Genomic DNA, 14169 nt, shown 5'->3' with positions numbered 1-14169 from the left:
ACTTATTGTCTATGAGTATTACCGAGTATAATCATATAATGTTACAGAAATGTTTAATCTGAAATGCTGCTTGAAATCTGATTACCATAATTGAGCAGAAATTGTTGTGGAATCTTCTCTCAGCAAAGTTGTTTTTCATAATGCCGTATTTGTTTCCTGACTGTTTCTGAAATGATTTTCAGGACTGTGACCAGATACATATAGATGATGTATCATCAGATGACAATGGACAAGATTTAAGGTAAGACAACCCAATCTTGAAGAATCCAGTATAGCTAGACTCAATAATACATATTGCTGTCAGGAAGAAAAGCCATGGCACAAATTCATATCCATGTTGGGAAATCTTTTATGCTTTTGAATATTAGAATATTAGAATTTCTGTATCGTGATAGGAAAATCATTGTATTGTTTTTCAGTGGCGGTCAAAAGTGAATTTGTTCAGAAGTGAAATAGATATATCCCTTATATCTCAATTAATCCTCTAGATTTTGAAAAGCTAAGCAGAATTAGACCTGATTAGTTCTGATAGGAGGCCATCAGGAAATGCCAGCACTACAAACTAGACTGGAAGGAAACTGTATTTTATCACACCTGAGTACTTTGACTACTTGCTTTCAGTGCAAGTCATATAATTGGGAGTATTTAAAAAAAATAGGACCGAAGAGGCGGCAGCATGGGGACTGATGTGCAATTAGTCTTTCATTGTTTTAAAAACTCAAGAGCTGAACAAGAGTTTTTGAAAACTCTTATTTCAGTGGCCTTGCACAAAACAACTTACTAATAAACTGGAATCATTGTCTCAACCCCATGATGGTGAACCTATGCACGTGTGCCGGAAGTGGCACATAGAGCCATCTCTCAAGGCACACCAGCTGTCGCCCGTTGCTCTTTCGGGTTCTGGTGCTGGTCTTCGCGCGTGCAGGAGTACCGGAAACCAGAAGAGCAGCTCCCTGGTGCGCATGTGTGTACTGGGAAGCTGAGCTTCTGGTTTCCAGCATGCGCATGCACGCTGGCCAGCTGGTCTTTACACGTGCATGTGTGCCAGAAACCGGAAGTCCAGGTGACTGCTGCACATGCACATGCCAGAAACTGGAAGCTCAGTTTCCCAGCACACGCATGCGCACCAGGGAACTGCTCTTCCAGTTTCTGGCACTCCCACGTGTCTACACCGGGGAGCTGCTCTTCCGGTTTGTGGTGCTCCCCCTGTGTGCATGCATACTCCCATTTTGACACTCAGTGTTGAAAAGGTTCGCCAACACTGTCTTATCCTTTCTTTTTGTTAACGCTGGAAGTCTGGGAAGCTTACTGAAGATTTGATTCCCTGTACCAACAGTGAATTAAGGTACATCAGATGACAGCTACATCACTGGCAAAGACAGCACAGTTAGGAGAGAAATGGGGAGGGGAAAACAGCATGAGATTCCCTACCCCCCTGTCCTTAACTTGGCCAGAAATCTACAACATGTCTTAATTTCTCTTCATTTGTCTTTGCTAGTTTCTCAATCCTAATGGAAAATTAGGTTATTATTTTCATTTCTTCTCCTTCTCTTCCTTCCTTTGCTACAGCACATATAATTTCTCAGCAGATGGTTTTCACAGTTCAAATACTGGAGCAAATCTTTGTCTGGGCTCCGGAGTTCACGGGGGAGTTGATTGGATGAGGAAATTAGCATTCCGCTACCGGAGAGTGAAAGAACTCTACAACACCTACAAAAACAATGTTGGTGGTAAGTGTCTCCCCAACCCATCAGGAAAGTCAGCTTCTCATCTCCCTAAGAACTTGCTTTTCTGTTCTTTAGAGCAAATCAAAGAACACTGTAATTTAGAAAGAGATGGAAACATCAAAGGAGAGAAAATGTTTTATGAATTTCTACTTTTCCTGTGGTTCATCTAGTAGAATCAATGGAGCTTTCTGCGGTTTGAATATTGGGTGATTGAAACAAAAGGCTCATGACTCTCTATTCTGCCTTTTATTATAAGTTGAAAATGGAGGGATTTTGTGTCTTGAGAAACACTATGAAATTTTGATTGGCCAGCACACTGCTTGGGCTAGTTAAAACAATATAGTGGATAAGTTCACTGAACGTGGTTAAACATAATATGTGAACTAGTCCTTAACAGTCCCATTTTTAAAAAAAAAAATGGATAAAGCTCTCTGTGTAAGACCTTGAAGATCTTTTTATTTTCATGTATATTATTTGTAAAAAAATGTAAACTGCTACGATCTTAAAAGATAACAGCAATGAACAGTTCAAATTATATTAAATTTAAATTGTTAAATATTATATTAACAGTTAAACTAAATTGTCTCTTTTTAGTTATCCACCGACATATTAAATGAAACATGTTAACAATTTCATACTAACACTTCTGGTGACAATAATTCTCATGAATCAGATTCTAGGCAAACACTATCTTGGGTTACATTAACAATATCATAGAATGTCTATCAAGGGAAGTAATTCCATTTTGTTCTGCCTTGGAGAGATCTCACTTGCAATACTGTGGCCAGTTCTGGCACCATGGGCAGTTACAAAGTGAAGCCACTTCAGAGGAAGTGAAGGATCTGGAAAGCAAGTGCTATGAGATGGTTAAATGATCTGGGTAATGTTTAGTCTACCGAAAAGACAACAGAGACAAAATATGATAGCATGTCTTAAGATTTGTCACATAGAAAAGTGAAGGGTCTTATTCTCTGTTGCCCCAAAGAACAGACCATAATCAATGAGTTGTTGTTATTAGTTGCGAAGTCGTGTCCGACCATCGCAACCCCATGGACAACGTTCCTCCAGGCCTTCCTGTCCTCTATCATCCATTTAAGCTCACGCCGACTGCTTCAGTGACTCCATCCAGCCATCCTGTTCTCTGTCGTCCCCTTCTTCTTTTGCCCTCAATCTTTCCCAGCATTAGGCTCTTCTCCAGTGAGTCCTTCCTTCCTTCTCATTAGGTGGCCAAAGTATTTGAGTATTTGAGCAGTCAGGGTTGATCTCCTCTAGGACTGACCGGTTTGATTGCCTTGCAGTCCAAGGGACTTGCAGGAGTCTTCTCCAGCACCATAGTTCAAAGGCCTCAATTCTTTGGCGCTCAGCCTTTCTTATGGTCCAACTTTCACAGTCATACATTGCAACTGGGAAAATCATAGCCTTGACTATACACACTTTTGTTGGCAGGGTGATGTCTCTGCTTTTCAGTATGCTGTCTAGATTTGCCATAGCTTTCCTCCCCAGGAACAAGCGCCTTTTAATTTCGTGGCTGCAGTCCCCATCTGCGGTGATCTTGGAGCCCAGGAAAATAAAATCACCAATGACTTAAACAACAACAACAAAAAGGAGATTCAGCCTAAACATGAGGAAGAATCTCCTGACTGTACAAGGTGCAATCCAGTGAAACAGACTGCCACATTTAATTGTGAGTCCTGCTTTGCTAGATGGTCATCTGTCAGCTAGTCTAATGGATCCTGCACTCAACCAGTGGTTGGACTAAGGTCACTTCAAATTGTATGATCATTATCAAGCATGAGTATACATATATAGATGTAATCCTTGCTTCCTCTCTTGTACGAGTGCCACGGTGGGACTTCAGCAACTCACCTACAAAGAGGTTGTTGCAGACAGGAATGTTCTTCCTCTAATCAATTTTTATTTCTATTACTGTACTACTCTTGAAATAATTTTAATGTTTTAATTTTAACATTATTAACATTGGATGACTGGGCCCTTTCCTTTTGAGCTCAAGTTTTCCGGTTCATTCCATACCCAACCATTCCAATATTTCAGGGGCTGCCACAAAGAAGAGGGAGTCAAGCTATTCTCCAAAGCACCTGAGGGTAGGACAAGAAGCAATGGATGGAAACTAATCAAGGAGAGAAGCATCTTAGAACTAAGGAGAAATTTCCTGACAGTTAGAACAATTAGTCAGTGGAACAAGTTGTGAATGCTCCAACGCTGGAATTTTTAAGAAGATGTTGGATAACCATTTGTCTGAAGTGGTGTAGGGTTTCCTGCCTAAGCAGGGGGTTGGACTAGAAGACCCCCAAGGTCCCTTCCAACTCATTCTATTCTATTCAACCTGTGATTCCAGGCTTTGCAGAAGCCACATAGAAGTGATTCCATGTACTGAGTCTTCCCATGGAACTAACTACACATGCTGCTTCCTTTGTAGGTTTAATAGGAGCTCCTAAGAGGGAAAGCTGGCTGCAGTTAAGAGCAGAACTGGAAGCACTCACTGATCTCTGGCTAACACATGCTTTGAAAGCGTTGGATTTGATACATTCCCGGTAAGAGTGACTTAACAAGTTGTTCCCAGGCTGCAAAAGTTTTACTTCTCTCCTGTGTTCTCCAAAGGCATATTAATTTCAAGGACATCTTCATCCAAATTTATGGACATGGGTGGAGGAACTAGTTCCAAAGGTCTCATTCCTAGCTCATTCCTTTCCCCTTTCCAGAAACTGGCTACCCCAACAGGAACACAGGGTCAATGCTATTGAAGTTTTACACCATTTATATCCCTATTGTGTACTTAACTATGGCATATTTCACATTCGGACTAGTTTTAGTTCTAACAAATTACACAGAAAGAAAAAACATCTAGTCACTATTAGCTGTGTTAATCACTGATTTCATGGGACTTGTTGGCAAAACTTACATACTGTTTCCAGATTAATATAAAGCAGGAAGACAAAAATCCTTGTTGCAGAAAGTAAAAGGCCCACTGTAACTTACTTTTTGATGCTGCTTTCTGTCCTGTAGGCCTAACTGTGTAAATGTTTTGGTGACTACAACTCAGCTTATCCCAGCACTTGCAAAAGTTCTGTTGTATGGACTAGGTGTGGTCTTCCCCATTGAAAATATTTATAGTGCAACCAAGACAGGTAAGAACAACCTTGAAAAACTGCAGGTTTGTAATGATTGTTTTATTAATATTCAACATTGGACTGTCAACAGTAATTTGATTTTAAAGTGATAGGAACGATAACATCCATTCTCCTTTGCATAATTCAAATCCCACCTCGAGTACTATATCCAGTTCTGGTATTACAGGTTCAAATAAGGGCAATGAGAATGATCAGGGATCTGAAAACCTACGAGAAAACTGGATATGTTTCAGCCTTGAATACTGCTGATTGTTCAGAGATTTAATTTACTTGATTCAATTTAGGCACCGTCCGAACTGATTCTGGGCACTGTATAATAAAAGCAAATAAAATAAAAAATAAAAAAATAGAGTACATTAACAAAGGAATAAAAAAGGAAATAAAGAACAAGAATGGATAGTGAATCCTGCTAACAGCCTCTACAACCCCAAACATTTCCATCATAGGTCCAACGAGCTTTACTCAAGGTTTGGGAGAAAATCCAGGATATAGCACATAGATATATAAACACAGATATGCTCACATACTCCCACTCCCTCTCTCTCTTCTTCCCTCTCTCTCAATATATGCATTTGAGATATAGTTCTCCGAGTAAAAGAAAGCCAGAATCTGTTCTCTACTGTTCCAAAATGCAAGATATAAAATAATAGTCATTTTACTAGTCACTGGATGATTGGGAAAAACTAATAAAAAGATCAATGGAACCAATTATTTAAAATAGTATTGGTAATCCTTGATTTACAAAGTTTGTTTAGTGACAGTTCAAAGTTACAACAGCACTGAAAAATGTGACGTGACCATTTTTCATAGTTATGACCTTTGCAGCATTCCCGTGATCATGTGATCAAAATTTGGATGCTTGGCAACTGGTTCATATTTATGACCTTTGCTTTGTCCCAGAATCGTGTGATCACTTTTTATGACTTTCTGACAAGCAAAGTCAATGGAGAAGCCAGATTCACTTAAATTAGCTTACTAATTTATGAACTGCAGTGATTCACTTAACAACTGTGGCAAGAAAATAGGGCAAAACTCAGTTAACAAATGTCTCAACAGAAATTTTGGGCTCAGTTGTGGTCGTAAGTCAAGGACTACTTATATTGGATTCTGATCTCTTGAATGCTTTCTAGTACAGTGAAGATAAGAATTTGTTGATGAACGAAATTGGCATTAGTGATGGTTCCTTTTGCCCAAATGATTTGGGAATTTATTGTTCTAGTTATCGTTCCCCAATGCAGGTGCAGATTTTCAAAATTATTACAGAACACATCATTATCATTATATAATTTAGATAGCTCTAGCAGGGTGCTTATAATGGTGAGACTCCGAGTTGTCACTTCGTAGAGACTGCCCTTTGATTCCATTACTTGCTTAGTCTTAAGACAGTGTAAAAAAAGCAGCAGTTTATATGGATAATAGTTATATCAGCCGGAGGTAAATCATAATGTGGTATGGCTAATTGCTCTTATTTTAGATGAGAATATGAGTAACAATAAGGCAGGAAATGCATAGAATAATAGTTTGGATCACCAGTTTGTTTAGTTGGTTAGCAAATAATTGAATTGTAGGTTGTTCCAATTTATGTATAGAGATACTGGCAGGACTGTGTACTGAAGGTTTTATTTTAATCATCTTTTACAAGCAATATCTATCGTAGAGTGTCTCTTCTTCCTTTCATTTCCATTTGTATTTTATTATGGAAATATATGGGATCCGATCCCTTGGGGCAATGAAAATAAATAGGTGGATGAACCCATCCCTAAAAACCAATGGAGAGAGCAAACAGCTGCCTTAGAAATTTATTTACTTATTTTATTTGTACCCCACCTTTATTATTTTTACAAATAACTTAAGACAGCAAACATATCCAACACACCTGCATCTTTCTTCTTTCCCTTCAACAACAATCCTTTGAAACGAGTTGGACTGAGAGAAACTGACTGGCCCAAAATTAGTCAGCTGGCTTTCATGGCTAGAGGGGACTTGAACTCATGGACTTTTGATTTCTAGCCTGGTGCCTTAACTCCTAGACTTTTTGTCAGAGTAAAAAATCTGATATACATTGAATGAATGAGTGAATGAATCAATGAATCAATGAAATAATATCAAGGCTTAGCTTTAGCTCACAGTTCTATTGCAAAGATATTTAATGCTTGTCCTTTCCTACACAGGGAAAGAAAGCTGTTTTGAAAGGATAATGCAGAGGTTCGGGCGGAAAGCTGTGTACATTGTAATAGGAGATGGTGTTGAAGAGGAACAGGGGGCCAAAAAGGTATAGTTTCCTATTTAGAATTCCAGTTAAAGAAAAAATGAAAAAGAATTTACCTGAAATAAGACAAAAATCTCTTCCCTTTCTAAGGCATTTGGAAGTATTCAATTTTTCAAGTTTAAAAATCCAATAAAGCATTCTAACCAATTTCCTACTGTATAGCCTGCTTTCATTTCCCTTGGCAGTTATTGAAATCTTTCCAACAAATTTTTACTTGTTACAGATACTACTCTTGATTAACAGCACCATTGTTGAATGCATAATAAGGAGCAAGATCTGTATCATAACCTGTCCTTGCTCATTTCTACTTTCTACTTTAGATTACACTTCTAAAAGCAAGTGGGATTAAATACAGCACCATGAAATGGAAGCTAGCAAAGTAATTTCATAAGACATTAGTTTTCTCTAGTATGTATTATTTTCTTTCTTTTTTTAACTTGTGCAGCAACTGAAAAATAACAAATGAGACTGGATTTGTGTAACAATACACACACATATACATGCACAAAAAAGCTATATAACAAAAATGTAAATATCCAGCCATGGTTGGCAGCAATTTTCACAAAAATAAAACAGATAATGTTGGATTAGAGTCAGAGTATCAGCCAGTGGTGAAATCCAATTTTTTTTTACTACTGGTTCTGTGGGCGTGGCTTGGGGGTGTGGTGCGGCTTGGTGGGCATTGTTTGGTGGGCATGGCAGGGGAAGAATACTGCAAAATCTCCATTCCCACCCCACTCGGGGGCTAGCCAGAGGTGATATTTACCGGTTCTCTGAACTGCTCAAAATTTCCGCTACCGGTTCTCCAGAACCTTTCAGAACCTGCTGGATTTCACCCCTGGTAACAGCGGAGGACATAGTTGAACAACATGATGGTCCAAGATCTGGTCTTCTAATGTTTTTAAATGCTAGAAAGTGAAATAACTTTCACAGGCAAACAATACAGAAAGGGAGATTTGGACCACTACTAAAATAGTGGGTGTGCAGAGACGCGATGGCTCAGTGGCTAAGATGCTGAGCTTGTTGATCGAAAGGTGGGCAGTTCAGCGATTTGAATCCCTAGTGCTGCGTAATGGGGTGAGCTCCCATTACTTGTCCCAGCTTCTGCCAACCTAGCAGTTCAAAAGCATGTAAAAAATGCAATTAGAAAAATAGGGACCACCTTTGGTGGGAAGGTAACAGGGTTCTGTGCGCCTTTGGCGTTCAGTCATGCCGGCCACATGACCACGGAGACGTCTTCGGACAGCGCTGGCTCTATGGCTTTCAAATGGAGATGAGCACCACCCCCTAGAGTCAGGAATGATTAGCACATATGTACGAGGGGAACCTTTACCTTAAAGTATTGGGTAGAAAATTAGAAGAAAATTGATACTGTTGGACTTTAGTTCACTCAGTTCACTTCTAGTGGAAGTAAAGAGAAGAAGGAAGTTATAGAGGAGAGGAGAAGAGCAATTACTTTTTCTACTCCTCCCCCAATTTCAGCCTTTCTCCGTATTGTTATGACACCCTAAGAGCTCAGGAGGAAAACTCATGTCTTTGGTGGTCTAATGATCCACAGCTCTATAGCATTTCAAAACTCTGCACCAAACTCTTCGGACCCCTTTCTCCCATTTCTGGTTTTCTCTAAACCAGAGGTGTAGATTTCACTTTTCCGGTATTCAGCAATTTTCTTTCTTTAGCCACATAACTGTATTTTACAAGCTGGGCCTTTCTCAAGCAAACATGGTGGTTCACCAAGAGTTTAAAAAGGTCTACAATGGAGAGATGAAAAGTGAAGGGATGATAAGAGTGAGGCCTCAGACGGGGCTTCTGTGGACTTCAAAAAGCAACTGGGTCAGTGCACATGATTGCATCAAAGACCACCAGGCCTTAACCGAAGAGTTAAGCAATACCTTTTGCAAGTCTGCTCCAAGAGGCCCCTTGGCTGGTGTCGCCTGCTTTAAGCCTCCTCCCCATTAACAGGAAAGCATTTTTCGCTGGATCTGTCAGGGCCTTTGATTGATAGTGACCATTAGCACGGGTGGCTACACACCTGAGCTTTATAAGCCCATGGGAAGGAGGGCACCTTTCACTGCCTCCCCAGCAGCACTGATGGTATCTCAGCCTGAGTGAGTCATTTCTCTTCACCTGTCGCCCACATGATAAATTGATAGCAACTAAGTAGCAGGTGTGGCTGAACTGCCAACATCTCCTCTCTTTAGAGAAATTAAAATAGATATTTTAAAAGGCAACTAAGCCACATGGAAACAGCAGATGAATGCATGGATGAGACTGACACTCTTTCCTTTAAGCAAAAGCTGTTTTCTAATCATTTATTTTGTGCTATCACCCATCAATTTCATCCAACAGATTATATGAAATTATTTCATTTCTTCTTCTCACCATCTACATCAGAGATCCACATACCTGAGCAGAGATTTGATTTTCCTCAATCTGAAAGCAGAACATTCTGCTTTCTGTCTCATTAATTACTTTCCCACTTTTTATGAATTAATGTATTGTTATGCAGTAGCAGCTCTGGTCAAAGAACAAGAACAAAATGATTAATTGACATCAAAATTCTGCGGTTCAGTCATGAGTAGGCTGGATTTAGACTTGCTTTAGACTTGGATTTAGACTTGCTTTAATGGTGCATTGCTAAAATTGACACAAAATTCAGATTTGAATTGTCCTGAGATAATAAATTCCTACATCTTTTAAAATGTGGATAATAGAAGTCTGCATCAAATAGCACTTGCATAATAAAGAGCCAGAAGTCATCTCAACCAGAATACAACAATTGGAAATCGTAGACCAGTATTTTTCAACTTGCTGTTGAAACACATTATTAAGACTGTTACTATCAAAATTCAATTATGAACCCTGGATGCTGTAAACCCAGTGCCTCTGGAAGACATCAGGTTAGGGAAGGCTGGTGTTTATCCCTATGCAACAAGCATATAACAGGACAAAGCTAATATATACTTAGATCTACACATGCAATCTTGCTTAAGTGGTTTGTGATTTATCTACCTAGCAGTAGAGGTGAAACAAAATGCAATACACACTACTTGTTTAGGAAAACTGAAAGCTGAAAACAAAAATGAATGAGTTAACTGCCAATGCTCTCTATTTTGATAATAGGCTCCAGTTGATCTCCTGAACCTTATTTTCAAATTGTAGAAGAGGGACAAGTGTTTTCTAGGTAGATTGGAACAAAGAACTGTGGTGGCACAGTGGTTAGAGTGCAGTTCTGCAGGCTACTTCTGCCTGTCGGCAGCCTGCAATTTGGCAGTTCAAATCTCACCAGGCTCAAGGTTGACTCAGCCTTCCATCCTTCCGAGGTGGGTAAAATGAGGACCCAGATTGTTGGGGGCAATATGCTGACTCTGTAAACCGCTTAGAGAAGGTTGTAAAAGCACTGTGAAGCGGTGTATAAGTTTAAGTGCTATTGCTATTGCTAAATGTTGGTGTACAGATTTAGGACAGTTTTCTCTTTGAAGTTAAAAACAGTTTGATCCTTCTGCCTTTGGCTTTCTCAAAATGTCTACAAAAAAAAGAAATTAAAGCCAAATTACAATAAATTACCTTTCCCCCAAAAGATAGCCACTTGCAATTTGGTATCAGAATTCTCTACTTTTTTTGTCTACATGCAGTTCTGATGCATGTAGTAAGAACCTTTTCAACATGACCTGTTTCATATGGAGCTCCACAATAGAGGAAACATTTTTGAAATCACTGAGGGATATGCTGTGTGAAAGGGATCTGAGAAACTAGTTTCATTATCTTTTTATAAATCATTAGTCAGTCAGTCAGACAGACAGACAGAAAGACAGACAGAAAGACAAACAAAAGAGCCTTGGTGGCGCAGCAGACTAAAGCACTGTTAAGTACTGTTAAGTGACACCAGCTGCCTGCAATTACTGCAAGTTCAAATCTCACTAGGCTCAAGGTTGACTCAGCCTTCCATCCTTTCGAGGTAGGTAAAATGAGGACCCAGTTTGTGGGGGCAATAAACTGACTTTGTATAAAAAAGAACACCGCTTGGGGGGGCCGAAAGCCCTACTAAGCAGGTATATACAAAAAGTATGAAGGCTATTGCTTAATGCATTGTAAGCCGCCCTGAGTCTCTGGAAAAGGGCGGAATATAAATCGAACCAATAAATAAATAGATAGATAGATAGATGATAGATAGATAGATAGATAGATAGATAGATAGATAGATAGATAGATAGATAGATAGATAGATAGTTATCCAACATCTTAAAAACTTCCAGTGTTCGAGCATTTACAACTTCTGGAGGCAAGTTGTTCTGCTGATTAATTGTTTAACTGTCAGGAAATTTCTCCTTAGTTCTCTCCTTGATTAGTTTCCACCCATTGCTTCTTGTCCTACCCTCAGATGCTTTGGAGAGTAGCTTGACTCCCTCTTCTTTGTGGCAGCCCCTGAGATATTGGAAGACTGCTATCATGTCACCCCTAGTCCTTCTTTTCATTAAACTAGACATACCCAGTTCCTGCAACCCTTCTTCATATGTTTTAGCCTCCAGTCCTCTAATCATCTTTGTTACTCTTCTCTGCACTCTTTCTAATCGTGACAATTGGTCTTGTTTCCTTCCACACATACCACTGTACATTATTATTTTCTGTCCATTTCTCAAATTGCTTTACAATTCTACAATGATTTAAGTTTGATTAATGTATTTCTAAGATGATAACAATTAGACTACCAGTTCAAAAACATCTTCTGAACTTCTTTTTTTTTTTTTTCCTTTTTAAAAATGCATCATTTTAGCACAACATGCCTTTCTGGAGGATCTCCTGCCATGCTGATCTCGAGGCTCTGCGGCACGCGCTTGAGCTAGAATATTTGTAGCAAATCCAGATGTGTCTGCAGCAGCTTTCTGATCCCTGAAGATGACATCTATTTTATTGGCATTTTCTGCTCTCCATTTCCTGAGTGGAGAACCTTCCAACGAAAGAACCTGCATCAGAAGCTCAAAATATTCACTTCCTTTTTTTTTTTTTTTTTTTTTTTTTGAAAAATGGAGGAAAAGCGTTGAAATTACTGAAAAACTGGATGCTTAAACTGAATGGAACTTTTGCCTTGTACATATCTTCCAGGCATGCAGAAGACCAGGTGTGGGTTTATTTGATAGTGTTTTTTTTTTCTCTTTCTTTAATAAATGGATAAAAGTTGGGAAGACATGACATGGAGTTTCTACGCATATAGGCTGGACAGTTATCAATCTGAATCAGTTTCTGAAGAGGAAAAAAAAAAGATTGAAATAGATGTGGGTTTTTTTGTATTTTTTAATTTATGAACTAATACTATTACTCCAATGTTAAGCTCAGTACTTGTGTTTGTATCTACTGGGTTGGATGGACTCAGCCCTTTCTAATTTAATATCTTTTTTCTCCAGGGTGAACTTTGGGGGGACAATCATAAATAGCGTCCATTTGAAATGAGCACATTTGGGACTGTCAGTCTAAGAAGTAGAGCTAGTTATAAAGAACAGTGGCATGTAGTCTTCACACATGCCTACATAGGCTACCACCTTGATTTTCTCATGGTTGAGAGGAGAAATTACCTTGTGGTGAGTGAATGGCAATAAAACTATGTTTACAATATAGAGCTAAATGTTGAGTTTTTGACATGGATTACTTACCGACTTTCTAGTTTTTTTCTCTGGAAAAGTCCTTGTAAAGGTCTACTTAAATACAGCCAGTAGTTCCCTGATAATTGTTTAAACAATGACGTGACTTTTAAAGCCAAACGTTGTCTAGAGTTGCTTGGGTTTTAGAATCTCTAGCATCTAGATCTTGAGAGGACTCCCATACTTTCAAAAATTCTGTAAAAAAATATAATAATTTAGTGCAGAGTTCCCCAACCTTTCCAGCTTTGCAGACCAGCCGGGGTGTGTGTGTGGGGGTTGGAGTGGATGGTTCTGCGTGAGCGGCCAGTAAGCGCATGTGCCCACACAGCTCCATTTGCATCAGCAGCGGGCATGTTCACCCGCTGCTCGCGCAAGTGGGGATGCACGCGCATGCACACCCCAACGCATCTGCAGCCCGGTTCTGAACAGTTCATGGCCTAATAGTGGGCCACAGCCCAAGGTTTTCCACTACACAACAGCAGTAACTGAAAAAAGTGTCAGCATTTCCCTTCCATGTGAGTTTTAGAGACAGAGGAAGCTATATATTAGATGGAAAATAAATGCTAGCATACCACCTACTTTTACGAAAATATTCAAACGAAGTCTATTTAACCAAGTGTTATTTCTTCATTAACCAATCAGGTTTCTCTTCAAAAGCCACAAGCAAGACATGCTTTGAGAGACCATCGCTTCTTTGTGACAGCAGACCATGCATGCATTTCTGTTTTGAAACTGTATTAAAACAACCAGCAACTTACACCAGCCTAGATTCAGTTAATCAACTGTTAATCTAAGTCATAAATGGAGAAATGCATGGAGTGTTCTATTAGAAATAGCAATAGCACTTAGACTTATATACTGCTTCACAGTGCTTTACAGCCTTCTGTAAGTGGTTCTATAGAGTCAGCATATTGCCCCCAGCAATCTGGGTTCTCGTTTTACCGAACTTGGAAGGATGGAAGGCTGAGTCAAGCTTGAGCTGGTTAGAATCGAAGTCCTGGCAGTGAGCAGTAAGTTAGCCTGCAGTACTGCATTCTAACCACTCTGCCGCCACAGCTCGTGCCATACATTATTAGCCTTGCTATTGCACTGGGGTTTTCAGTACTTAATTGGCTAGAGATGAATTGTGCACTCCGTAGTGTTAGCCAGATGTACCTAGGCTCCCAGGATGGAAATTAAAGTATTATTCTGGGAAGCATCTCTGAGATCCTCTTGAGATACCTGAATTTTCTATCCTGACAGGTTAGAAAAAGAGAGCCAACACCACGGTTAGCTCCATATGTAAAGGTGTTCATTGACTCCCTATATTTGAGTGGGCCATGCCTGTTTCTGTGAAACCCAACCAAGAAAGTTGTTGCTATCAGAAATTAAACATTTTTTTCTTCTTC

The 14169-nt window shown here is 39.4% G+C and overlaps 1 protein-coding gene across 5 annotated transcripts in view; it reads left to right on the top strand.

Moving 5' to 3' along the window:
- Positions 1-12757, top strand: part of EYA2 (EYA transcriptional coactivator and phosphatase 2) — a 123183-nt gene extending 110426 nt beyond the window's left edge. For all 5 annotated transcript variants that reach the window (XM_034413850.3, XM_034413848.3, XM_087889119.1 and 2 more), the window contains 6 exons: positions 183-241; positions 1570-1730; positions 4165-4279; positions 4752-4873; positions 7048-7148; positions 11920-12757. In XM_034413850.3, the coding sequence (XP_034269741.1) occupies positions 183-241; positions 1570-1730; positions 4165-4279; positions 4752-4873; positions 7048-7148; positions 11920-12000 (639 nt within the window). In that variant the 3' untranslated portion in view covers positions 12001-12757. The remainder of the gene's footprint in view (positions 1-182; positions 242-1569; positions 1731-4164; positions 4280-4751; positions 4874-7047; positions 7149-11919) is intronic.
- Positions 12758-14169: the final 1412 nt, after the last annotated feature.

The sequence above is a fragment of the Pantherophis guttatus genome, chromosome 3 (genome assembly GCF_059756535.1).
Source record: "Pantherophis guttatus breed Tessera chromosome 3, ASM5975653v1, whole genome shotgun sequence".
Classification (NCBI taxonomy): Eukaryota; Metazoa; Chordata; class Lepidosauria; order Squamata; family Colubridae; genus Pantherophis; species Pantherophis guttatus.
This window is presented reverse-complemented; position numbering and strand designations above follow the sequence as displayed.